At 34.3% G+C, this 23,575-nt stretch overlaps 6 protein-coding genes across 10 annotated transcripts; 4 read left to right on the top strand and 2 right to left on the bottom strand.

Moving 5' to 3' along the window:
• The first annotated feature begins 248 nt into the window (after positions 1–248).
• Positions 249–3,361, top strand: LOC141532378 (CDK5RAP1-like protein). Its single transcript, XM_074250705.1, has 3 exons — positions 249–1,475; positions 2,294–2,765; positions 3,102–3,361. The coding sequence occupies exons 1-3, from the start codon at positions 424–426 to the stop codon at positions 3,315–3,317; spliced, it is 1,740 nt and encodes a 579-aa protein (XP_074106806.1). The 5' UTR covers positions 249–423; the 3' UTR covers positions 3,318–3,361.
• A 75-nt stretch (positions 3,362–3,436) lies between these two features.
• LOC141532377 (uncharacterized) lies at positions 3,437–10,908 on the top strand. Its single transcript, XM_074250704.1, has 12 exons — positions 3,437–5,185; positions 5,250–5,495; positions 5,557–5,802; positions 5,854–5,991; positions 7,092–7,216; positions 7,317–7,566; positions 7,628–7,873; positions 7,932–8,177; positions 8,238–8,448; positions 10,355–10,461; positions 10,540–10,636; positions 10,760–10,908. The coding sequence occupies exons 1-10, from the start codon at positions 4,951–4,953 to the stop codon at positions 10,365–10,367; spliced, it is 1,956 nt and encodes a 651-aa protein (XP_074106805.1). The 5' UTR covers positions 3,437–4,950; the 3' UTR covers positions 10,368–10,461; positions 10,540–10,636; positions 10,760–10,908.
• Positions 10,909–11,239: 331 nt separating this feature from the next.
• P115 (general vesicular transport factor p115) lies at positions 11,240–15,318 on the top strand. Its single transcript, XM_074250701.1, has 6 exons — positions 11,240–11,437; positions 12,260–13,063; positions 13,301–14,113; positions 14,198–14,396; positions 14,484–14,662; positions 14,823–15,318. Exons 1-6 carry the CDS (start codon positions 11,360–11,362, stop codon positions 15,264–15,266), a joined length of 2,517 nt encoding a protein of 838 aa, XP_074106802.1. The 5' UTR covers positions 11,240–11,359; the 3' UTR covers positions 15,267–15,318.
• Nd-75 (NADH dehydrogenase (ubiquinone) 75 kDa subunit) lies at positions 15,311–19,228 on the bottom strand. The gene is made up of 6 exons (XM_074250702.1): positions 19,091–19,228; positions 18,316–18,888; positions 17,329–18,006; positions 16,975–17,266; positions 16,041–16,544; positions 15,311–15,630 (listed from the first exon to the last, which is right to left on the bottom strand). The coding sequence occupies exons 1-6, from the start codon at positions 19,156–19,158 to the stop codon at positions 15,481–15,483; spliced, it is 2,265 nt and encodes a 754-aa protein (XP_074106803.1). The 5' UTR covers positions 19,159–19,228; the 3' UTR covers positions 15,311–15,480.
• Positions 19,229–19,764: 536 nt separating this feature from the next.
• Uck (Uridine-cytidine kinase) lies at positions 19,765–22,500 on the top strand. Of its 3 annotated transcripts, XM_074250708.1 has the most exons (5): positions 19,765–19,895; positions 19,964–20,314; positions 20,844–20,989; positions 21,117–21,263; positions 21,393–21,729. In XM_074250708.1, the coding sequence occupies exons 2-5, from the start codon at positions 19,968–19,970 to the stop codon at positions 21,536–21,538; spliced, it is 786 nt and encodes a 261-aa protein (XP_074106809.1). In that variant the 5' UTR covers positions 19,765–19,895; positions 19,964–19,967; the 3' UTR covers positions 21,539–21,729. The 3 variants fall into 3 exon arrangements, with proteins under 3 accessions (XP_074106809.1, XP_074106807.1, XP_074106808.1); XM_074250706.1 differs by having other exon boundaries at positions 19,773–20,314; XM_074250707.1 differs by lacking the exon at positions 21,393–21,729 and adding an exon at positions 22,363–22,500 and having other exon boundaries at positions 19,775–20,314.
• Positions 20,844–23,045, bottom strand: Ubl (Ubiquitin-like protein 5). 3 transcript variants are annotated; one of them, XR_012480083.1, is made up of 4 exons: positions 22,942–23,045; positions 22,625–22,858; positions 21,120–21,208; positions 20,844–20,965 (listed from the first exon to the last, which is right to left on the bottom strand). XR_012480083.1 is itself a non-coding variant. In XM_074250710.1 (3 exons), exon 2 carries the CDS (start codon positions 22,850–22,852, stop codon positions 22,631–22,633), a length of 222 nt encoding a protein of 73 aa, XP_074106811.1. In that variant the 5' UTR covers positions 22,853–22,858; positions 22,942–23,045; the 3' UTR covers positions 22,284–22,540; positions 22,625–22,630. The 3 variants fall into 3 exon arrangements, 2 of the variants coding, with proteins under 2 accessions (XP_074106811.1, XP_074106810.1); XM_074250710.1 differs by lacking the exons at positions 20,844–20,965; positions 21,120–21,208 and adding an exon at positions 22,284–22,540; XM_074250709.1 differs by lacking the exons at positions 20,844–20,965; positions 21,120–21,208 and having other exon boundaries at positions 22,526–22,858.
• Positions 23,046–23,575: the final 530 nt, after the last annotated feature.

The following is a 23,575-nucleotide window of genomic DNA, read 5'->3' as shown; positions in this document are numbered from 1 at the left end:
GATTTACAGTGCACAGTGTTTACATTTTACAATTTTACTAAACAATAAGTTTATAAAAATGTTTATTATTATAAAAGTACTGTCACAGTTCAAAAACTCGCAATTTATTAATTAAAAATAATTAATAACAAATTTATCTGGGATGACAAAAGATTTAACAAGTTTGTTAAACTTAACCTCTTTTTTTTTTTTCTTAAGCAATATTAAATTATTTTAATAATTAATTGAAAAATAATTGTAAAAATGATTAAAATTAAGGTGATTAATTTTGTTGAAAAAGTTAAAGCATTAAAATGGAATTATTATTATTATTATAGAAAATTATCGACAGAAGCAAGTTCTGTATTATTGACAAAAAAAACCGCGGAAAATTCAAATGTTAAAAATTTTAATTTAGAAAGCGAGGAGAAATTGAAAATTGGAATGGAAGATTTTTATTTTGATAATAATGTGCAGGATAATTTAAATTTAAAAAATTCAAAAATTGAATCGCGGGAAAATTTGAATTTAAAAAATGACCCGCTAAAAAATTCAAAAATTCGAGTGCGGGAAAATTTGAATTTAAAAAAACATAACCTGAAATCAGGACCAAACTTATCAGATTTTATAGCAAATTCAGTGTTAAAATATTCTAATGAAACTGAAATGGCACCGGAAGCTCATCCTTACCTACCATCGGTACAAGCGTACGGAAAAAAGGTATTTTTTGACGTCTATGGCTGCCAAATGAACGTAAGTGACACGGAAATAATTTACTCGGTTTTAAAGTCAGCTGGCTATGAACGCACTCTAACCTTAGAGGAAGCGGACGTGATTTTGGTAGTGACCTGTGCGATAAGAGATGGCGCTGAGCAGAAAGTCTGGGGGCGCTTAGCGTCGCTGAACAACTTGCGACAAAGACGCCATTTCATGGGCAGTCCGCCATTACGCGTCGGGCTGCTCGGATGCATGGCGGAGCGGTTGAAGAATAAGATCCTCGAAGAGAGCAAGTACGTCGACTTGGTCGCGGGACCTGACGCGTACAGAGACCTGCCGAGGCTGCTGTCGATCACGGAGGAAAACCAGGCGGCCATTAACGTCGCTCTGAGCTTCGACGAAACTTACGCGGATATAAATCCCGTGAGGCTCAACGCAGACTCAAAGTCCGCTTTTGTGACGATTATGAGGGGCTGCGATAACATGTGCACTTACTGCATTGTTCCTTTCGTTCGCGGCCGCGAGAGGTCCAGGCCAATTAAGAGTATTCTTGAAGAGGTGCGACACCTCGCGGATTCCGGCGTCAAGGAAGTTACGCTCCTTGGGCAGAATGTCAACAGTTACAGAGATCTCTCGGAAGAAAATTTTCCGGTGCAAGAAAAGAAAAGCACCGAATTGGCGAAAGGCTTTAAGACGGTTTACAAGAACAAGCTCGGTGGAAGGAGATTCGCGGACTTGCTGGAAAAAGTTGCGGATATTGATCCGGAGATTAGGATTAGGTGAGAAATCTATGATTCGACTACTTTTCATTTTTAAACTCATTTTTTTGGATTGTTCCTGCGGTGGAACTAAGATTTTTTTATAATTTGTTCCATTTTGTGCCATTTTGTTCCTTAGAATGTCTACTTTTGCGATATGTCAATGACTTTTTTGAAAAAAATTTTTTTCATTGGAAAAATCTCAAAAAATAGAAGATATCTTGTCAAATTCATGATTTGGAGACAATTCGACTACTTCTAATTTTTAGACTCATTTTTTTAATTGTTCCTGCGGTGGAACTAATTTGTATTATACATCATTTTGTTCCTTAAAATGTCTACTTTCACGATAAGTCAATGATTTTTGAGAAAAAAATTTTTTTTCATTAAAAAAATCCTAAAATTTAAAAGATACTTTCTGAAATCGACTATTTAACTCAAATTAGCCCCCTTCTGACTTTCAATTTACTTTTTTATGTTGTTCCTCGGATCAAAATAACTTTTATTATAAGTCATTCTGTTCGTTGAAATGTCTACTTGAAGGCCATACCAATTATTTTGACAAAAAAAAATTTTTTCTTGGAAAAAATCCCAAAAAACGAAAGATACTTTTGAAATTCACGATTTCAGACAAATTAGACTACTTTTGACTTTTAATCTCTCTTTATAGATCGTTTCTTCTATCAAAATATCTCTTATTATAGATCATTTTGTTCATTAAGAGGTCTACTTTAAGAAAGTATCAATAATTTTTCCAAAAAAAATTTTTTTCCCCAAAAAAATCCCTAAAAACCAAAAATACTTACTAGATCTTACCATTCCGATTGATTTTACTCAAGGTTCACCTCGCCGCACCCAAAGGATTTTCCCGACGAAGTCCTCCATCTAATTTCATCCAAACTGAACATATGCAAGCAGATCCACCTACCGGCCCAGTCAGGCAATTCCGCAGTACTAGAGCGCATGCGCCGTGGGTACACCCGAGAATCGTACCTCGAGCTGGTGAACCACATCCGTGAACTGATCCCGGATATTCAGCTGTCCAGTGACTTTATCGCGGGCTTCTGCGGGGAAACTGACGCGGAATTCGAGGACACTATTACATTAATGGAGCAAGTGCAGTACCACGTGGCGTATTTGTTCCAGTACAGCATGAGGGAGAAAACTACCGCCCACAGACGCTTCCAAGATGACGTACCACCGAAAGTAAAGCTAGAGAGAATGCAACGTATGGCCAATTTGTTTCGATTTCAAGCTGAGAAGCTCAACAGCCAGTTGGTAGGAACGCGACAGCTTGTTTTGATCGAAGGGGTGAGTTTTAATTTTCTTTCGGCTGTATTTCCGAAAGTTGTGGGAAATTTTGGGAAATTTAAGGTGGATTTCATCGAGAATTTTCCGGGCTACAATTTTGGTCCTGAGGTTAATCATCGTAAGACCCATGGTTCGTGAGATATAGCCAGATTAATCATAGTCGAGGAAAATTTATACTTTTTTGATTAATGGGCTGTATCTTGGAAACTATTGGCGGTAGAAAAATTTTTATTGATTACAATATTGTTCCCCGGAAAATTTCCTATCCAAATCACTAATCATGTGTTCAAAAATCTCTATAAAAAAAACCCCAAAAATTCAATTTTTTTTTATCAGGTCTCCCGAAGATCGGAATCAACGCTCCAAGGCCGCACTGATGGCAACACCAGAGTCTTAATTCCCAACGTAGAAATTCCAGACGGCTCTGAAAATCGTTCGATAAGCGCCGGGGACTACGTACTGGTGGAAATCAGCACCTCAAACTCAAACTCGTTAACTGGAGTCCCGCTTTCCCATTCGTCAATTTCTGAATTTGATAAAAAAAGTAGATAAATATATATATCTATAAATTAAATACAATAAAGTTTCGATTAATATTTTTTTTTATCTATGCCTAGAACCTTATCTCCATTTCGTAATTAACGAAAAAAAAAAAAAAATTACTGCGTTATTTAGTTCCTTAATCTTTATGAGAATTTAATAGGCGTTCAGAATTTCGTCAATAATATTAATAGTTATTGTGTGATATAATTCGATCAATTCTGTTAACAACTTCTTCTGTTGAAAAGTCAGATTTTTTATAAAAATGCCACGTCAGAACGCTGCAATCACCTTAGTAAGCATTGCATTGATTTTTACCGTCAATGCAGAAGATAAATCCGAGCTATCAACAGACTGTGTGCCTTTTGGCGAAATTGTAAGTAAATTTACTTTTACTGCGTAAAGTGTGCTTCTTTCAATAACAAATTATCAAATTCTTGTTTTTTGACGCGGGGGTGCTGAAAAGTTTGAGAAATAATTTTTTTTTAGAAAAAATTTTTGTTGGTTTCAAAGCTGAGACTTTAAGGATTATAAAAATCCCGGCGAAGAAATAAAAATATTTAAGTTACTAATTTTAATTAAGCAATTAAGTTTTGTAGAAGAATAATTAATTGGTTGCAGTGCCATCTGCATCGTCCCTGTTGCGGGAATTATAAATGCGACCTGACGGATACTTTCGGAAGATTCAAGTGTCAGGAGAAAGTAAAATTAGGCGACAAATGCAAGTACACCGCGGAATGCGTCGACATATTGCACTCAATCTGTACGAAAAAAAAGTGTCAATGCAGACAAAGTAACGTCAGAGTTAACGACCACGCATGCGCGCCGCTCTTGAATACTTATTGTTGGAAAAACGAGACCTGCGCGTCGGAGAATTCACTGTGCATTGATAACGAGTGTCAATGCAAAGACGGATTTGTAGCGGAGGCCGGCGAGTGTCTGCCAGGTGAGTCACACCTAACTTTGCAAGACAGTGAATTCATTAATCTGTCCTTGCAGATGTAATCGGATCGAGTTGCATAGACGATGAAGCGTACGCAAGTGTCCGATTCGCGGAGTGCTCGAAGAAAAAACTTTGCGCTTGTTCGATGAAAACTATTGCGACAAGTCGCAGATTGTGCTCAATGGCTCTGGGAGAAACCTGCAATTCCGATCGAGATTGCGGCGTCGCTGATTCTTGGTGTGATAACAATAAGTGTCAATGCAGGGGTCAATTTATTGCCTACTCTAACATCGAATGCAGACTCCGTAAGTTTTAATTTTTCAATTTTTTCAGTCTGGATTGATACGAAAGAGAACCCATTGCATTGACATTCATTGACGATGCAGTTAAATTTGGGCGTAGATACTTGAATAAATTATAGCATTTATAAGAATAACGGATGGAAATTTTCACTGCATTGGCATCTATTTGAGTAAAAGGCGATTTGTCAGGACAATATAGGAAATTTTTACGACATTGACATTAAAAGTATGTGCATTGACATTGAACGACAATGCAGTCATATTTAATTAAAAAAAAAAAAATTGACTAAATAAAAACTATTTTCTGCTCGACAGAAAAAATCAATGTTGCATTGATCTAAAGCGTCAATGCAGTAGATAAACGTTGCTTTTAATTTTTCCTGCTTTAGCTTACTTGGGAATGACGTGCAAGGATTCAGATGAGTGCAGAGCTAACATCATTAACTCAATTTGCATTAACAATGTATGCAGATGCGAAGATAGTCACAACCTTCAAGACGGAAATACGTGCGTCGCAACGAGAATTTTGTACTGTGAAAATGACGAAGAGTGCGTAGAGATGAATGGTGTCTGCGTTGACGGTCGTTGTCAATGTAGCGTCAATTACGTGCTGCACGAGTCAAAATGTCTGCAAAGTAAGAACTTTAGCAATAATATTTATATAATTTTGTAAAAATTTCAAAAACATTGTCAATGTAGCAAAATTGGAGGGACGATGCAGAATAAATTCAGATTGCAGCGCACTAAACTTCGCGCAGTGTATAAGAGGAAAATGCGCTTGCGGTAAAGGATTCTTTGTTCTCAACGCAAAAGCCTGCGTAAAAGCTCTCGGTAAAAGCTGCATCAGCAATAAAGATTGCGGCGTCAGATTCTCCAGCTGTTATGATAAAAAATGTCAATGCAATCACGGCTACACGCAGCATTCCGAGAATCAATGCAGAACGAGTGAGTAGCAATAATTTTATCTGATCGACAAAATTATAATCTTACTTGAAAATAATTTTAGCGGAACTAGGGATGACTTGTTTTGACAACAACACTTGCATTCTGATAAAAAACGCGCATTCCTTTGAGAGTCAATGCAGTTGCAAGGAGAACCATATTGAAATGAATGCGTTAACATGCGCTCCTTTGCTCAACGCCTTCTGCAACAATGACCTTAAGTGCGTTCCCGAAAACTCGGTCTGCATTGATTACAAGTGTCAATGCGAGTTCAGTTACTTCCCGAACTCCAACTACGAGTGTATCTTAAGTAAGTCGCAGACGTCAGCTGAAATTGTTTGCTAAATTTGCTTGGTTTTAGTGTACCTGGAACTTCAATGCAGAAGTGACAAGGACTGCAGTAACATTCGCTTCGCTAAGTGTTCTCCCGTTAGGAAATGCGTCTGCCACAAAAATTACGTGCAAACTGGCCGAACAACTTGTTCGCCGACTTTGGGAGGTTACTGCCCTTGTGGAAATAATTCTCTGAAAAAACTCTTGAAAAGTCTTTATAACTCTGAATAAGACTTTTCGAAAGTCTTCACATCCCTAACTAAGTAAAGGAAAGACTTAATAAGTCTTCAAAACTCTGCAATACTCTTCAAAAGTCAAATTTTCCCTGCAATTTCGGAATTTCTCAAAGAGTTATTAAGACTTGATAAGACTTGTTCAGTTTTACAGGAAAAAATGAAAATATTTCTTTTCAAAAAAATTACTTATCAGAATTAAATAAAACTATAAAAAAGAAGTAATGCATGTTTTAAAAAAATTTTTTTTAAATAATATTTTCATCACGAAAATACTTTGATGGGCATCGAATCACTCATAGTTGAGCAAGTCAAAACATCAACAGCAAGTGAAGTGCACTTGATGTTGGAAACAGATACTACTCAAAGAGTAAATCCAATCGGTATTTAATTTGGACTATCAAATATTAAAGTCAACTTTCTAGGTAGGAAAGAATTTTCTATCCACACGCTATCTGCTGGAATTAATTGATTCCTAACATATTTTAGTTTACGAATTTACAGTTAGAATCTTTGAGTGTTCTTAGTTTCTAATAGGTGGCATGTGGTTAGAAAATTCTTTCCTACCTAGAAAGTTGACTTTAATATTTGATAGTCCAAATTAAATACCGATTGGATTTACTCTTTGAGTAATATCTGTTTCCAACAGCAAGTGCACTTCATTTGCTGTTGATGTTTTGACTTGCTCAACTATGAGTGATTCGATGCCCATCAAAGGATTTTCGTGATGAAAATATTATTTAAAAAAAATTTTTTTAAAACATTCATTAATTCTTTTTTATAGTTTTATTTAATTCTGATAAGTAATTTTTTTGAAAAGAAATATTTTCATCTTTTCCTGTAAAACTGAACAAGTCTTATCAAGTCTTAATAACTCTTTGAGAAATTCCGAAATTGCAGGGAAAATTTGACTTTTGAAGAGTATTGCAGAGTTTTGAAGACTTATTAAGTCTTTCCTTCACTTAGTTAGGGATGTGAAGAATTTCGAAAAGTCTTATTCAGAGTTATAAAGACTTGTCAAGAGTTTTTTCAGAGAATTATTTCCACAAGGGTGCACAAGCAACGGGGAGTGCGTTGTCATCAATGGAGAGTGTTACAAGAACCAGTGTCGCTGTTTCCCAGGATATACGCAGCACTTTGATGACATTTGTTTACCTGGTAACTTTCTGAAACTGACCAAGATTGTGCATTGATACTTGCATTGACTTTGAGTGACGATGCGGTAGAATTTGATAATTTTCTGAACGAATCCTTGCAGTGTTCCTGGGTCAGGATTGCGACATTGACGAAGACATTTTGTGACAAAATATCAAACGCAAAGTGTTCTCACAGAAAATGTCAGTGCAAAGAAGGCTACACTAAGTTCGACCGGCAGGTGTGCTTGCCGCTAATTGGCACGCGCTGCACCGAACACAAAGAGTGCGCTGTCTACAATTCTAACTGCATTGACAATACGTGTCAATGCTTGGAGACTTATATTCCGCAGTCTCAGTACGAGTGTGTGCCGAGTAAGTACTCAAACTTGTCAGCTACATTTACTGCATCGTCACTTATTCTCGATACTTTCAGCTGGAATTGACAGCATTTGCTACAACGACGATGACTGTCAAGCGGTAAATACGCATTGTTCAAGGTTTAATTACTGCATTTGCAATACTAATTTCATCTCGGTGGACAATATGACATGCGCTACAATTCTAGGCGCTCATTGTAGAAAAAGCATGCCCTGCATCACTCCTAATTCTGGTTGCATTGACAATACGTGTCAATGCAACCAAGGTTTTGTCCGAGGGCCGTTCAACGATTGCGTGTCAGGTAAGAATAACATTAACTCCGATGATTTTAAGTTAACTCCTAAAAATTGTGTTTTCAGTCACGTTAGGCAGTGCCTGTGTAATAAATCGTGATTGTAAGAACATATCAAATGCAATTTGCATTGACAAGAAATGCGCGTGCAAGCCCGACACATTTGCATTGACCCCGTTAGCCTGTAACCAATTGTTGAACACCACTTGCTCGTCTTCCGCCGATTGCGGCATCGAAACGTCTCACTGCGATCTGAACAAGTGTCAATGCAAGCCTGATTGGATGGCAATCACTGATACCTTGTGTGCAAAACGTAAGTACAGAATGTTTTAGTCGTCAGTCGTGAAAAAAGCTTCATTAAATCGTTCTGCAGGTTCTTTGTTGTATCATTGTGATAATGCACTTGATTGTGGCGAGCCCTGGCATTCTAAGTGTTTCCAGAACAGATGTGTCTGCAACGAACATCATATAGCTGTCAATGAACTTACTTGCTTGCCAACTTTGGGCGGAGCTTGCTGGAGAGATGATCAATGCATGTCCGACAACACTGTCTGCATTAACTACAAATGTCGATGCAAGCACGGGTTTGTTTCTGTGGCTATAAATATGTGTGCACCAAGCTGAAAAAAAAAAAAATTATATTCTTTCTACTTATATTTAATAAAAGTAATAAAAAATTTTCATTGTTTTTTTTTTTTTTAAGTTTATTTAAAAAAAGACAAAAAGCTACAACTTTTGTCTTAATCTTGAGACTTGGAGGCGCTGAAATTTTTAAGAAAAAATATCGGAATTAAAAACTGTTGTGTGGTATTTTAAAGCTCAAGCTCTAAGGATTCTAAAAATCCCGGCAAAGATATAAAAATAATAAATTATATAATTTTAAATAACTTAAAAAGTCTAAGATAAATATTTCCCGCAGAAATTTTGATTTTTAAACTTTGTCAATTTTTATTAAATTAAATATTCGTTTTAGAAAAAAATTATTTAGACAAAAAAGATACCTCTAAGTGTTCTCTTAGAAATAAACTCAGTCCGGTTCCTTAATTTTCATTCGTTCAGAAGATATAGGCAATGAGCAATTAATTTTTTGAAACTTTCTAGCAAGTAATCTGCTGATTACTGAACAAGCTTTTAAATTTATACTGCGCTTGGATTTATATCGACAATTGGACTCAATTTTCTCCGAAAAATTAAACAATCAGGAACTTTGTGAGACAATCGTTACAATTATTACGTTAATTAATTAAAATATTAAAAATAAAATACAAAATTAGATTTTTAGCTGCCAGTTTTATATTGATTAAAATTTACATTTAAATTTTGAAAAAAGATAAATATATAGAAATCGAAATTGGAGATAATTTGTCCTTGGCAGTCAACTAGTAGGCTCAGTCTGACCCTGAAAATAAAAAAAAACAATAGTTTTATTAGTTGATTAAGAAGCGATTTAATTAATTTTTTTTTTTTTTTGTGTGGAACAATTAACAAGAAAATAATTTTAAGATTGATGGAAGAAAAAATACTGACCTTCGCTTATGATGTCGTAATATTTAGTATTATTAGGGAAGCACTTTTTAATCGTCGTGTTACAAGTGAAGAAAGGCGGGCAAACATCATTAGGACGGCACTAAAAAAAAAAAAAAAAAAAAAAATTTCATTAACAAAAAATTTATAATTAAATTTAAATTTAAATTTAAAATTATTACCCAATCCGTAATAATGATTAATTTAGAAGATATAGATATTAATTGTTGCTAACGTCAATTAAGTCAAGGTTTAATTGAAAGAAAACACTCATTAGTCCCTTTTTTACCTAATAGAACTTTTATTTTCTGAGACCAATTGTTCATTTAATAAAATTTGTTATATTTCAAAAAGCTAGAATTTCCGTGAAAAATATTTTTTAAATCTTCGGCAGTAGATTAAAAATAGACAACTTATTATTTTTATGTCTTCACCGGTATTTTTATAATCTTGAGAGTCTCAGCTTTACGATTTGCTATTAATTTTTTTTATTTCAACATTTGTTCGCAAAGTTTTCAACGTCCCCAATTAAAAAAACCCGCTTTTTCGCTAAATCCCCTAGTTTTCCTTGTTTAAAAATTCATAACTTTTTTTCTAATAAAAATTAAGAAATTGGCTAAGATTTTTTTGAAAGAAGACACTTAAAGCTGCAACTTTTATCTGAACCATTTTATTCTACCCCCAATATTTGATTCAATAAAATTAATCAAAATTAAAGGTTTACAGTTTTTACGAATATAACTCTTTAAAATTCTATCGCTCAATTAAAAATAGTAAATCATATATTCTTATGTCTTCACCGGCATTTTTATAATTCTCAGAGTCTCAGTTTAAAAACCTACTACGATTTTTTCCCAAAGAAAAATTATATCTCAAACTTTTCAGCGCCCTCGCGTCGAAAAATTTAAATTCCAAATAAGACAAATTGTAATAAACAATCATATCCATTTTTTTTTTTTTTTTCAGGCTATCTCAATAAAACCACAATGTCGTAGCTTTTCTTGTTGTTCCTTTTCATCGCAATGATGACTTTCGTCTATAATGCTGGAGCTATAGGTGGACCTGGACAACCAGTAATAATAATCATCAATAAACTTAATGTATATAAATCTTATAAATTTTTTATTAATAAAATTTTTTTCTTTTTTCAGTGCACGTCTGATGCGACACTGCACGGCTCCCCTTGTTTGTAACATGACGACCCTAACGTGCGGGCCTAATATTACTGATACTACATCATAAGCGAAGGTCAGTATTTTTTATTCCATCAATCTTAAAATTATTTTCTTGTTAATTGATCCACACAAAAAAAAAATTAATTAAATCGCTTCTTAATCAACTAATAAAACTATTGTTTTTTTTTATTTTCAGGGTCAGACTGAGTCTACCAGTTGACTGCCAGGGACAAATTATCTCCAATTTCGATTTCTATATATTTACCTTTTTTCAAAATTTAAATGTAAATTTTAATCAATATAAAACTGGCAGCTAAAAATCTAATTTTGTATTTTATTTTTAACATTTTAATTTATCAATGTAATAATTGTAACGATTGTAACAAAAAAAAATTTTTTTTTTTAGTTTTAAAAATTTTTTAATTTTCGCGGGCATTTTAAACTTTCCCACTCTTACTCCCGCGCATGCGCAGATAATATAAACTACTTACCACGTATTTATTGCACTTTCACTCACAATTCTTCATCTTTTCTGTGTTTTAAATTATTATCAGTTTATTTTTTAATTAAAATTGCAATTTTTAATCACTAAAAAAAAAAAAAAAAATAAAAAAATAATTCCAACAATCTAACCTAACAATTGTCATAATAATAATAAACTTTGACACGTCTGTTGGTAAAAAAGCTCAGTGATGGCAGTGTAACCCAAAACATGAACTGAAATACTGAAACAATATGATAATGTTAATAAATAAATTAAATAATTTAAAGTTAAAGTTTAATTGTTTTAAATAAAATGGAATTTTTCAAGAATAGTTTTAAATCTGTCCTCGGTGCTCCGGATCCGGAGAACCAGCCGACTGGAGCCGACACGGTAAGTTCCTTTAAAACATAGCCTGATAATTTTTATTATTTTTATTTATTTTTTTTTTATTTAAAATTTGTTGTTAAAAATTATGTTTAGAAAATTGCTATTTTTTGTTTGGAATAAATTTATTTTTAAAAAATTGATAAAAATTGGATAATTTTTTGGCAATTTACTTCCATATTGATGATACTGACATTTTAATAAAATAAAGTTAGCTGACAATTTTTTTATTATTTATTTTTTTTAATGGAAAATTTATAAAAATTTTTAAAATAATATTAATTAATTTAATCAATGTTTTATTGTTAAAAAAATTTTTAACAAAAAAAATTTGACATGTAGAAATTAAAAATAAAAAAATACAATTTTTTGCAAAAAAATTAGAAAAATTTTTATTATTTTAAAAAAAATTGAAAATTTGTAATTTTTTTAATAAAAAATTTAAAAAAAATAAAAAATGAAATTTTTTACAAATAATTTTTTGTACAAAAATATTTTTAAAAAATAGACTGAGGAATTTAGTACAATTTAATTGATTTAATTAAAAAAAAAAAAAAAAAAAAAAAAAAAAATTAGGACAAAATTAGAAAAATTTTTTTATTTTAAAAATTAAAAAATTTTGTGACAAAAAAAAATTGCTATGTAAAAATTAAAAAAAAAAAAAAAAAAAAAAAAAGACTGAAAAATTTTGTAAAATTTAATTAAATTAAAAAAATTTTAATTTATAATTTTTCAAAATAAAATATCAATTTTTTTTTTTTTTTTCAAAAATAATTTTATAAAAATTAAATAATAAATAAAAAAAAATAAAAATGATGCTAATTGCAGGTGGAGCGACTGGTAGACAGATTAGAGTCTTCAACGCTGCTGGACGACAGAAGAGACGCATGTCGAGCATTGAAAGCGCTTTCGCGAACTTACCGAGTGGAAGTTGGAGCGCAGGGGATGAACGCGGTGCGCCAGGTGCTGGAGATGGACCGAACAGACTACGAGATCGTGGGCCTGGCGCTGGACACACTGTGTAACATCACGAGCCCGGAGACCTTCGACGAGGAGGTGGACAAGCACGGGCCGAACAGCAAGATCGGCGAGCAGTTCACGGAGATCTTCATCAAGCACCAGGACAGCGTGGGCTTGGTGCTGGCCGCGCTGGAAGACTTCGACTTCAGAGTCCGGTGGCCGGCGCTCAAGCTGCTGTCCAACCTGGTGAGCAACCGCTCGAAGGACATCCAGGAGATCATCCTGGTGATGCCCATGGGAGTCTCCAAGCTGATGGACCTGCTCAGCGACAGCCGCGAGGTCATTAGGAACGACGCGCTCCTCCTGCTGATCCAGCTCACCAAGGGCAACGCCAACATCCAGAAGATCGTCGCCTTCGAGAACGCCTTTGACAGGATCTTTGATGTCATCACCCAGGAGGGCAGCGCCGAGGGGGGCATCGTTGTTGAAGACTGCTTGCTGCTCATGCTCAATTTGTTGAAGGGCAATCTTAGCAATCAGAACTTCTTCAAGGAAGGAAGCTATATTCAGAGGCTCACGCCGATGTTTCAGCTACCCCAGGCTGATTCTGAGGATCCTGCTCCAGTAGGGTGGAGTCCTCAGAAGGTTGCTAATGTTCATTGCATGGTTCAGGTTGGTTTTTATTTTTATATAAGCTCATCCTGATATTACACTCGTTAAGAGCTTTCATTTGAGTACCCACTTGCATTTTTGATATATTTTTCATATATTTATATATATAAATATATAAAATATATGAAAAATTGATGTGGGTATTCAAATGAAAGCTCTTGATGAGTGTAATGTCAGGATGAGCTTATATCTTTAAAAATATCAATAGTTCCCTTAATAACATAAAAAAATCTCCAGGTAATCCGGGCGCTAGTAGCACCAAGCTGTTCTGCGCAAATAGTGTCAGCGTGCCAAAAAATAATGCAGGCGTGCGGGCTCCTGCAGGCTTTGTGCGACATTCTGATGGCCAGTGGAGTGCCAGCAGACGTGCTGACAGAGACAATAAACGCAGTAGCAGAAGTGATCCGGGGGAACAACCCGAACCAGGAATTCCTGAGCAGCGTGACAGCGCCGAGCAGTCCGCCAAGGCCAGCAATCGTGGTGCTGCTGATGTCGATGGTGAACGAGAAGCAGCCGTTCCAATTGAGATGCGCAGTGCTATACTGCTTCCAGAGCTTCCTGTACAAGAACAACGAGGGCCAGACCCAGTTAATCCAGACGCTGCTGCCCCAGAGCAACGAGACGCCCTCGCTGACCACTGGTCAGCTGCTCTGCGGAGGCTTGTTCTCGCTGGACCCGCTGTCCAACTGGTTCTCCGCTGTGGCGCTGTCCCACGCGCTCATCGACAACGCCACGCAGAAGGAGCAGCTGCTTCGAGTCCTCCTGGCCACTAACATTGGCAAGCCGCCGGTTACTTTGATGCAGCAGTGCGTGTTCCTTCTCCAGCAGGGCAGCAAGCCTCAGAGCAAACTGAGCCTTTTGATTCTGCTCTGTCGCTGGGTCAGCTACTGCCCAGTTGCTGTCAAAACATTCCTATCCCTCGACTCCTCCGTCGCCTACCTGACTGCTTTGCTGTCTGGCCACGACAACAATGAAGATCTCGAGGAGAACCTCATCCAGAGCATGTGTGCTTTGCTCCTCGGCATGTGTGTTCACTTCAACGACGACCAGGTCCTTTTTTTTTATATATATATTATATACGTATAATATTTATAAAATAAATAAAATATATAAATATTGCATTTTGATACTTAGGTCCCCGCCTACACCAAGGACAAGCTCTGCAATTTAATTGACAAGCGCATTGGCCTCGAGAGGTTCCAAGATGCCATTGGTGGAACCACTAGGCATGAAATTTACTCCAGGACTCTCAAACATCCTCAGCCTTCGGCCAAACATCCCAAGGACTTGCTCCTGGATCATGAGTTCTGTCGGTTGTTAAAGATCCTTGAAGGTTAGTTAGTTTTGGTAAAGGATACTTCAAGAATCAGTTTGATTATTATTATTATTATTATTTTTTTTTTTTTTTTTTTGGTTGTAGGAACTGTTTCGGAATCGATTGTCAAAGGGAATACCAGTTTTAATGACAGTCCCAAAGAAATTGTTAATAGTGATCCTATGGTTGGGCAATATAAGGATCTTATTAGAGAACAGGATGAGGAAATTCAGAAACTTAAGAGGGAAAATGAAAATTTAGAAAAGGAAAAACAAGAATTTCAGGTTATTTTTTTTTAATTCCTGAATTTTATTTTAAAATTTTTTATTCAAAATTTTACTTAAAATTTATTATTTAAAATTCTTTAAAAATATTTTTCTTTAAAATTTTTTATTTAAAATTCTTTAAAAATATTCATATTTAAAATTAAAAAAAAAATTCCAGATTACAATCCAGGACTTACAATCCCAAATAAGTAACCTCCGGGACCAAAACTTAGTCCTCCGTGCGGCGCAAACAAACCTAACCGACAAGGACATGTTAACAAACGATTCAATAAAACTAGACTCCTCAGAGGAGTTACAAAAATCCCTTCATACAATCCAGAATCTAGAATCGCAACTCTCCGAGTACAAGTCTCTTGTCCTCTCCCTGCAGGAAAAAGAGAGCCAAGTATCTCTAGAGCTGGAGAATAAACTAAAAGAGTCAACCGAGGAGCTGGAGAAGCTGAAAAAAGACCAAGAGGACCTCCTGGAGCTTCTATCAGATCAAGACACCAAGCTGATGCTGTACAAAGAAAAACTTACCGCCCTGGGCGAGAAAGTCGAGTCTGACGGGAGCTCCGGAGAAGTTGACGACGACACCGACGACCAGCCGTCGAGCAATTGAATTCTTTCAGCACAAAGGTATTATTTATAGAAAAATAAATCTGATTTATGAACCTGCAATCTTTTTATTTAAATCAGGTCATAAGATTTAATTACTATTAGTTTTATTTAAAAAATGAATTTAAATATCGCACTATCCTTTAACAGTATTTTCTATTTACATAATTTTTAATTTATTATTATATTTAAATGGTAATAAATATAATAAGTATAAATTAAACTTGAGCCTGACGTTGCTTCAAAACCGCCTGGACACACTTGGCCATGGTCGGAGATGCGCGAGACACCACGTCAGTCATGAAAAATTGCTCCAGTGACTTTTGTTTAACGTCCACTGGATCTTGCAGGAAGGATCCTCCAGTTTTCTGTTTTTAATTGATTAATAAATTAATTTTTTAAAGATATAAGCTCATCCCGATGTTACACTCATCAAGAGCTTTCATTTGAGTACCCACATGCAATTTTGATATATTTTTCATATATACATATATACATATATATATATATATATATATATATATATATATATATATATATATATATATATATATATATATATATATATATATATATATATATATATATATATATATATATATATATATATATATATATTATAATATATATTATATATTATAATATATATTATATATTATAATATATATATGAAATATATGAAAAATTGATGTGGGTATTCAAATGAAAGCTCTTGATGAGTGTAACATCAGGATGAGCTTACATTTTTAAAAATGTCAATAGTCAAAAAAAAACTTACCCTAGACAATTCAAGCGCCTGGGCGAAGAAGTTCGCCGGTTCAACTTCCCCGTAACGGACCAAGTGCGGAGCAATTTCAGCAATCCTGTCCCTCACTTCAGACAGGTTGTCATACGGCAGACTGATCCCGGAGAATTCAGCCAGGGCCCTGGCGATCTTCCAGTCGGGCCTGGCCATTCCCGGTGGAGTCAATGCAGCTCCAGTCTGCTGCGCTCTGCCCTCGGTGTTGACATAGCTGCCGGTTTTTTCGGTGTAAGCTGCTCCGGCTAGGATTACGTCGGCAATTGCTGCTCCGTGGTCACCGTGGCTACCGATGTAGATGATGAAGGTGTTCGGGAAGTCTTCACGGGTGATGTTAGAGTCATCAGCTCCCAGGAGGAACAGAACTTTTGGTTGCGACTGCTTTATTTGGCTGACTGTTGATGTTCCGTAGCCTAGATCCAGGGCTGCTACTTGCGATGCGTTTGTTTGCAAGATGTTTAATACTTTCCAGTCTGGAGAGGCCTGGAATTTTATTATTTTTTTTTTGTCTTAAATTTTTGACTTGAATTTTGTCTTAAATTTTAAGGTAATTTCTATTTAAAATTTTTTTTAATTTTTTGTCTTCAATTTTAGTTTGAATTTTGTCTTTTTTTTTTTTTTTTTTGTCTTAAATTTTATTATAAAATTTAAAACAAAATTTGAGAAAAAATTCAAAATAAATTTTTAAATAAAATTCAAAATAAAATTTAAGACAAAATTTAAATTTTAATATAATTTTTATTTTCAATTTTGTTTTAAATTTTATTTTGAATTTTTTCTCAAATTTTATTTAAAATTTTGTTTTAAATTTTATTTAAAATTTTGATGTAATTTTTATTTTAAATTTAGTTTTGAATTTTATTTAGAAAATTGTCTTAAATTTTAAACCGGCTTCAAAAAAATAAAAACAAACCTTAGTGTGATCCCCAAGAGCCTTAGCAAGTTCCTGCATAGTAGAAAGGATCTTTCCTCCATCAGCCCTAGCAAGAAGCTCAGCACCTAAAATAATCATGGGCTTCTTTGCGCTCTTCAAAGTTTCATTAAACGGATGCTGATTGTTGATCAGCTGATTAATAATCTCCGGAGACTGCCCAAGATGTTGGTACTGGTAAGTGAGATCAACCTTGGGTCCAATGACTCCAATGTTCTGTTCTCCATGCAGGTACCCTTTCCTCAACCTGGTGTTGATGAGCGGAGCTTCATACCTAAAAGCAATCAAGTTTTTAGAAGTAACTGGAGAGTTTTTTAAAGCAAAATAAAAACAAACCTTGGATTGGTTCCAATCAGGAGAACAGCGTCGGCTTCTTCGACATTCTGGATCTTGTTGTTGAGCAAGTAGCTGCTCCTCAAGTCGATCCCAGCGCCGTCAATCGGGTAGCTTTGCTCGGTAGCCAGAGCTTCTCCGCCCAACTTATTGACCAGGTCCTTGAGGACGACCAGGGCTTCAGCGTCAGCCAGCTTGCCAGCAATCACCGCTGTCTTGTCCTTGAGAACGTTCTGGAGTCCTCGAGCAGCAGCCATCAGCGCGCTCTCCCACTCCACATTCTCGAGCTTCCCCTGGGTGCGCACCATCGGCGTGATCAGTCTCTGGCGCTTCAGTCCGTCGCAAGCGAACCTGGCCTTGTCGCTGATCCACTCCTCGTTCACTTCCTCGTTCACCCTCGGTAGGATTCTCAAGACTTCTCCAGTTCGCGAGGAGACCACGATGTTGCTGCCGACTGCGTCGGAGATGTCGATGCTATCAGTCCGCCGGGTCTCCCAGGGTCGGGCTACAAACGCGTAAGGCTTGCTGGTCAGCGCTCCGACTGGACACAAGTCTATTATGTTCCCTGATAATTCTGAAAGGAACATCTTTTCCACGTAAGTTCCTACTTGCATGTCGTTCCCGCGGCCGGTTGTTCCTAGGTCGTCGATTCCGGCGACCTCCGAAGCGAATCTGATGCACCTGAAAAACATTTTTTCTACCTTATAAAATATAAATAAATAAAATTTTGCTTTATTAAATAATAAATTTTGTTTAATTGCTCTGTACTTTCTTAAAAATTGACGTTTTTTAAGATTTAAGCTCATCTTGTTGTTACACTCGTCGAGAGCTTTCATTTGAGTACCCACATGCATTTTTTATATATTTTTCATATATATATATATATATATATAAATATATAAAATATATGAAAAATTGATGTGGATACTCAAATGAAAGCTCTCGACGAGTGTAAAATCATGATATTAATTTATAAATTAATATACCAACCTAGTGCAATGAATACAGCGAGTCATGATAGTCTTAACCAAGGGTCCAATGTCCTTGTCCTCAACAGCGCGCTTTCCACTAAAATCAATATCAGTGAACCTGCTGCGATCGCTGCCAAAAGCCATGCTCTGGTCTTGCAAATCGCACTCGCCTCCCTGGTCGCAAATAGGACAGTCCAGGGGATGGTTAACCAGCAGGAACTCCATGACACCCTCTCTGGCCTTGCGAGTCAAGTCAGAGTTGGTCTTGACCCTCCAGCCCTTCATGACAGGCATCGCGCAGGCGGCGACTGGCTTTAGCTGCTTCTCGATCTCCACCAAGCACATCCTGCAGTTCCCGGCGACTGCCAGCCGCTCGTGGTAGCAGAACCTGGGGATCTCTATCCCGATCTTGGCCGCTGCCTGGAGAACTGTCGTTCCAGGCGGAACCTGCACTGGCTGGTCGTCGATGAACAGTTCCACCAGTTCCTTCTGCTGGCACAAGCTGCTTGTTGACAGGCTCTTTGCCAGTCTGCTGGAGGACAATCCAGCGGTTTGTGCTCCTCTTAGCACCTGGGGAACCCGCAGCATTTTTCTGTAAACAATAACACTTATGTAAGCCCTGTAAATAATTAAATTAACCTAATTTTTTTACTTTGCACTGGAATTTTGTTCAAGGAATTTTGTTTTAACTTTTTTACTCCCCAAAAAAAAAACTAAGTTTTTGATCAGCTGATCAGCTGATTTAATTATTATTTATGCGCAGTTTTTAATTATAGATTTAATTATTGGCTTACCTATTTTTTTGCAATACTTCAAGCCTATAACTACGTTCTTTTTTTTCAGGCTCAGACAGATGTAACATATAACACTCACATATGATTTTTATCACTGCATTACCAGCTGCCAGGTAAGTCACTTTTTATAATAATTGATAATACTGAAGTTAGTAATCAGCTGTCAATTTTTAAAATTTTTTTGACATATTAATTACAATAAAAAAATTCTTCGAAAAATTATTAATTTTTTTTAATTATTAAATTACAATTAAAAAGATATTTATAAAAAATTGCACAGTTTTTCAAGTTTTTTACGCAACTATCATCGCCATTTTGAATTTTGCGCATGCGCAACATTCGCGGTATTTTTTGCGCATGCACAAAAAATACCGCGAATTTTAAAAATTTTTTAAAAAACACTTACTATAGATAATACTGAAGTTAGCCGTCAGCTGTTGATTAAAAAAATTTTTTTAACAAATTAATTACAATAAAAAATTCTTTTAAAAATAATTTCTATTAATTTTTATGTGGAATTTTTTATAAAAATTCAAAATTAAATTTTTTTAATAATAATTTTTAATGTCAGATAATTTGAAATTTCTTCAGTGCAAAATATTTAGCAATGCAACACGTGTCAAAAAATTGTGTATTGATTTTTATTTTAATACCTGAAGCGCGCATGCGAATTCTCTCCGTCGAGAGTCGAGTCAAGTGCTGCCAAGGAATTGAAGTAACTAACCTAAGACAAAAAACGCAAATCGAGGTTATCAAGCGGACAGTCATCAAAGAAGACAGTGAGAGTATTTAAATAACTCGCAAGGTTAGTAAAAACATTGACCTGAAAGCAATGGCGGACGTTCCGATAATCGACCTGGGTGGCATGTCCAGGAAAATGTCATACGGGTTCAGCAACCCGTTCAACGGCGTCGAGGGCAAGACGCCCTTCCTGATCGGCGTCTCCGGAGGAACTGCCAGTGGAAAGTCCACCGTCTGCAAAAGGATCATGGAGAAGCTCGGCCAGGTTGACATGGACCACACCGAGCGGCAGGTTGTTTGCATATCTCAGGACTGCTTCTACCGTGACCTCACGCCTGCCGAGAAACTCCGCGCTGAAAAAGGACAGTTCAATTTTGATCATCCTGATGCATTTGACAATGATCTTATTTTGTCCACGCTTCAGGATATTCTTGCTGGGGTTAAGTGTGAAGTTGCTACTTATGATTATCGAACCAATAGTTTGTGAGTTTTTTTATTTTTATTAAAATTAATTTGGCTGACATTTTTAAATATTTTTTATTAAGAAAATTTGTAAAATTTTTTTTATTAAAAGAATTTTCTATAATTTTTGTTGAAAAAATTTGTAAAATTTTTCTATTAAAAAAATTTATTTAACTTTTTTTATTAAAAAAACTTATTTAATTTTTTTTATTAAAAAAATTTTTATTACGGAAATTTTTATCATTTTTTTGTATTAAAAAATTTTTTTTAAATTTTATTAAAAAAATTATTATAATTTTTTTTATTGAAAGAATTTTTTATAATTTTTGTTAAAAAAATTTGTAAAATTTTTCTATTAAAAAAACTTATTTCATTTTTTTTATTAAAAAAATTTTAACATTTGTAAAAAATTATAAGTAATTTTTAAAAATATTTTTAGTAAAAAAATTTTACAAATTAAAAAAAAAAAAAAAAAAAAAAACATTTTACAAATTAAAAAAAAAAATATTTTACAATTTTTTTTTTTTTTTTGTTTTTTTATTTATTGCAGGCTAAGAGATCAAACAACGACAATTTATCCAGCAGATGTAGTCCTCTTTGAAGGAATTCTAGTGTTTTATTTTCCCAAAATAAGAGATTTGTTTCATATGAAGCTGTTTGTTGATACTGATTCTGATACAAGGTTGGCAAGACGAGGTAAATATATTATTAATTAGATTTTTTATATATAAATATATAAAACAGAATTAATTATTTAATAATTTAAAATTATATTAAAAAAAAAAAAAAATTTTAAGATTTATTAAATAAATTATAATTTTAGTACCACGGGACATTAACGAAAGAGGCCGAGATCTGGATTACGTGTTGAACCAGTACATGAATTTTGTAAAGCCAGCTTTCGAGGAGTTCTGCCTGCCGACAAAAAAATTCGCAGATGTGATAATCCCTCGTGGCGCTGATAACACAGGTAATTAATTATTGCTGTATTTAAAATTAATGAATTAATTATGAATCATTAGCATAAGTATGGGTGCTGTCCGGTGGATTGAGTAGCGTTTGAAGAATCAAATAAAATTGTATAATGAAATTGTTGCAGTGGCGATAGACCTTATCGTGCACCACATCTGGGACATTTTGCATTCGAAAAAAATGAACGGAGCTGAAATGCCACCAGTGCCCGGGCAGCATCCATACCTTCACCGTAGGCGCATTTCTACATCATCAGACACTCTCAGCAGATGATTCATTCCGATTTAATTGTTTATTTTATTTTTTATCGATTATCCTCTGGTGGCATGTCATTTCATCGCACACTCGATCATTAGTTTTATATAATTGACACAATTGTATTTTTTAATCTTTATATTATTATATAAATTTATCAATTAGTGGAATGTACGTTTGATGTACAGTAATAAAACGTATGAGTAAGAGATTTCTGTTGAATTTCCCTTCCTCATTAATTGCTAGCTATAATCTCTATTATTAAGAGATTAAGAAGAATTTTTTAAAATATAAGCTCATCCCGATGTTACACGCATCGAGACCTTTCATTTGAGTACCCACATCAATTTTTCATATATTATATATATATATATATATATATATATATATATATATATGAAAAATATATCAAAAATGCATGTGGGTACTCAAATGAAAGCTCTTGATGAGCGTAATATCAAGATGAGCTTATATTTTAAAAAATGTCAATAATTAAAAAATTACCTCGTATTTTGTGAAATATTGACATTTTTAAAAATACAAGCTCATTCTGACATTACACTCATCAAGAGCTTTCATTTGAGTACCCACATCAATTTTTCATATATTTGATATATTTATATATATAAATATATGAAAAATATATAAAAAATGCATGTGGGTACTCAAATGAAAGCTCTTGACGAGTGTAACATCGGGATGAGCTTATATCTTTAAAAAGATCAATCGTTAATAAATTAAAGTGCAATTTCACCTAAAAAAATATATACATAATTTTTTTATTTAAAAATAAAATTATAAAAAATATATTGTAAAATTTTAACGAAATTAATTTATTCCAGTGGCGATAGATCTGATAGTCCAGCACATCCGCGACCTGCTGGTAGAGCGAGCCTCCAGTGGAAGAGTCGTCGTAGAACCAGAGAGTCCTGTGACGAGCCACTACGAGGGACTTTTGAAACGTCCTCACTGATATAAAATACTCTCATCGCCTCACGAACCAAATGTTTAATCAAAATACTTATATTTTAACTTAAAGATTAATATATTTTGTCCGTTAATAAATTTATGTTTTGAAAAAATTATTGTTATTATTATTATTACTATTAACTATTGGTAGTAAAGTTCCAGATTCATTCCGTCGTGGATCTCGTAGTCCTGGAGCTTTATGTGGTCCTTGTAGATGGTGTACCATTTTTTTAAGACAATCTTCTCCCAGTTGGTGCCTGTTTGCGCGGAAATCAATTTTTTAAGGTCCCCGATCGTATCGTCCGGGTTGCATTTCACGCGGACTTTTTTTCCCAGACGGTCGTTGCAAGTTATTTCCAACATTTTTTCCTGGAATTAATTATAAATCATGACTTATAATTATTTTAATAAAAACGTCATAATTACTATTTTAAATTATTTTAATAACTTACCTCAAAGTTTTTTTTTCACTTGTGATACTTAGAATTCGTGACGCTTATTTTTAAGGTTAGATTAATTCTGACTGTCAGCAGGTGGCGCGCATTTTAAATTTTTTGCGCATGCGCTGTAAAATTTATCACTGCACATGTCAAAATTTGAAAAATTAAAAAAAAAAAAAAACTAAACATTAATTCTAATTAAAATATTTAATTATATTAATAATAATTAAAATTAAAATAAATGTTTAGCTTTAATTATTTTATAATTTAAAATTGAATTTTCCCGCGCATGCGCCAGAAGAAAAACGCGGAAAAAATATGGCGGGAATTTTAAAGCAGGAAATTTAAAAAAGGTAAATAAATAACAAAGAAATAATAAATGGTACGTAGACATTATTATTGCTTTAAAATATAATATATATATTTATGTATATATGTATTTGTAATTTAAATAATGTGGTACTTTATTAAATTAATAATTATGTTTAACGTTGATTATTGTTTTAATTTTAAATATATAGATAAAATTTTTTTGTAATATTAATATTTAATTATTGTTTACAGTAACAATCTCATTAGTGAATTATTTTAAAAATTAGTGGGGGTAAAATAATATTTTTTTAAATGTCAATGGTAAATATATATT

This window comes from Cotesia typhae, unplaced genomic scaffold (genome assembly GCF_013202065.1).
Source record: "Cotesia typhae breed Kobodo isofemale line unplaced genomic scaffold, CoteBio_Ctyphae contig_59, whole genome shotgun sequence".
Classification (NCBI taxonomy): Eukaryota; Metazoa; Arthropoda; class Insecta; order Hymenoptera; family Braconidae; genus Cotesia; species Cotesia typhae.
The sequence above is the reverse complement of the archived record's forward strand: the minus strand, read 5'-3'. Positions and strand labels throughout refer to the sequence as shown.

Bases quoted from the DNA above. Each gene is read 5' to 3' on its own strand.
- Uck (XM_074250706.1), top strand. From the start codon at position 19,923: ATGGCGGACGTTCCGATAATCGACCTGGGTGGCATGTCCAGGAAAATG. The intron at 20,315-20,843 runs GTGAGTTTTTTT...TATTTATTGCAG, and splicing joins GATTATCGAACCAATAGTTT to GCTAAGAGATCAAACAACGA. The intron at 21,264-21,392 runs GTAATTAATTAT...AAATTGTTGCAG, and splicing joins TCGTGGCGCTGATAACACAG to TGGCGATAGACCTTATCGTG.
- Nd-75 (XM_074250702.1), bottom strand. From the start codon at position 19,158: ATGTTACATCTGTCTGAGCCTGAAAAAAAAGAACGTAGTTATAGGCTT. The intron at 18,007-18,315 runs GTTGGTATATTA...AATGTTTTTCAG, and splicing joins CGCTGTATTCATTGCACTAG to GTGCATCAGATTCGCTTCGG. The intron at 15,631-16,040 runs GTAAGTTTTTTT...AATTAAAAACAG, and splicing joins AGGCGCTTGAATTGTCTAGG to AAAACTGGAGGATCCTTCCT.
- LOC141532377 (XM_074250704.1), top strand. From the start codon at position 4,951: ATGACGTGCAAGGATTCAGATGAGTGCAGAGCTAACATCATTAACTCA. The intron at 5,496-5,556 runs GTGAGTAGCAAT...AAATAATTTTAG, and splicing joins CGAGAATCAATGCAGAACGA to CGGAACTAGGGATGACTTGT. The intron at 5,992-7,091 runs GTTACTGCCCTT...GAGTTTTTTCAG, and splicing joins TTGTTCGCCGACTTTGGGAG to AGAATTATTTCCACAAGGGT.
- Ubl (XM_074250710.1), bottom strand. From the start codon at position 22,852: ATGTTGGAAATAACTTGCAACGACCGTCTGGGAAAAAAAGTCCGCGTG.
- P115 (XM_074250701.1), top strand. From the start codon at position 11,360: ATGGAATTTTTCAAGAATAGTTTTAAATCTGTCCTCGGTGCTCCGGAT. The intron at 14,114-14,197 runs GTCCTTTTTTTT...TTTGATACTTAG, and splicing joins TTCACTTCAACGACGACCAG to GTCCCCGCCTACACCAAGGA. The intron at 14,663-14,822 runs GTTATTTTTTTT...AAAAAATTCCAG, and splicing joins AGGAAAAACAAGAATTTCAG to ATTACAATCCAGGACTTACA.
- LOC141532378 (XM_074250705.1), top strand. From the start codon at position 424: ATGGAAGATTTTTATTTTGATAATAATGTGCAGGATAATTTAAATTTA. The intron at 1,476-2,293 runs GTGAGAAATCTA...ATTTTACTCAAG, and splicing joins GATCCGGAGATTAGGATTAG to GTTCACCTCGCCGCACCCAA. The intron at 2,766-3,101 runs GTGAGTTTTAAT...TTTTTTTATCAG, and splicing joins AGCTTGTTTTGATCGAAGGG to GTCTCCCGAAGATCGGAATC.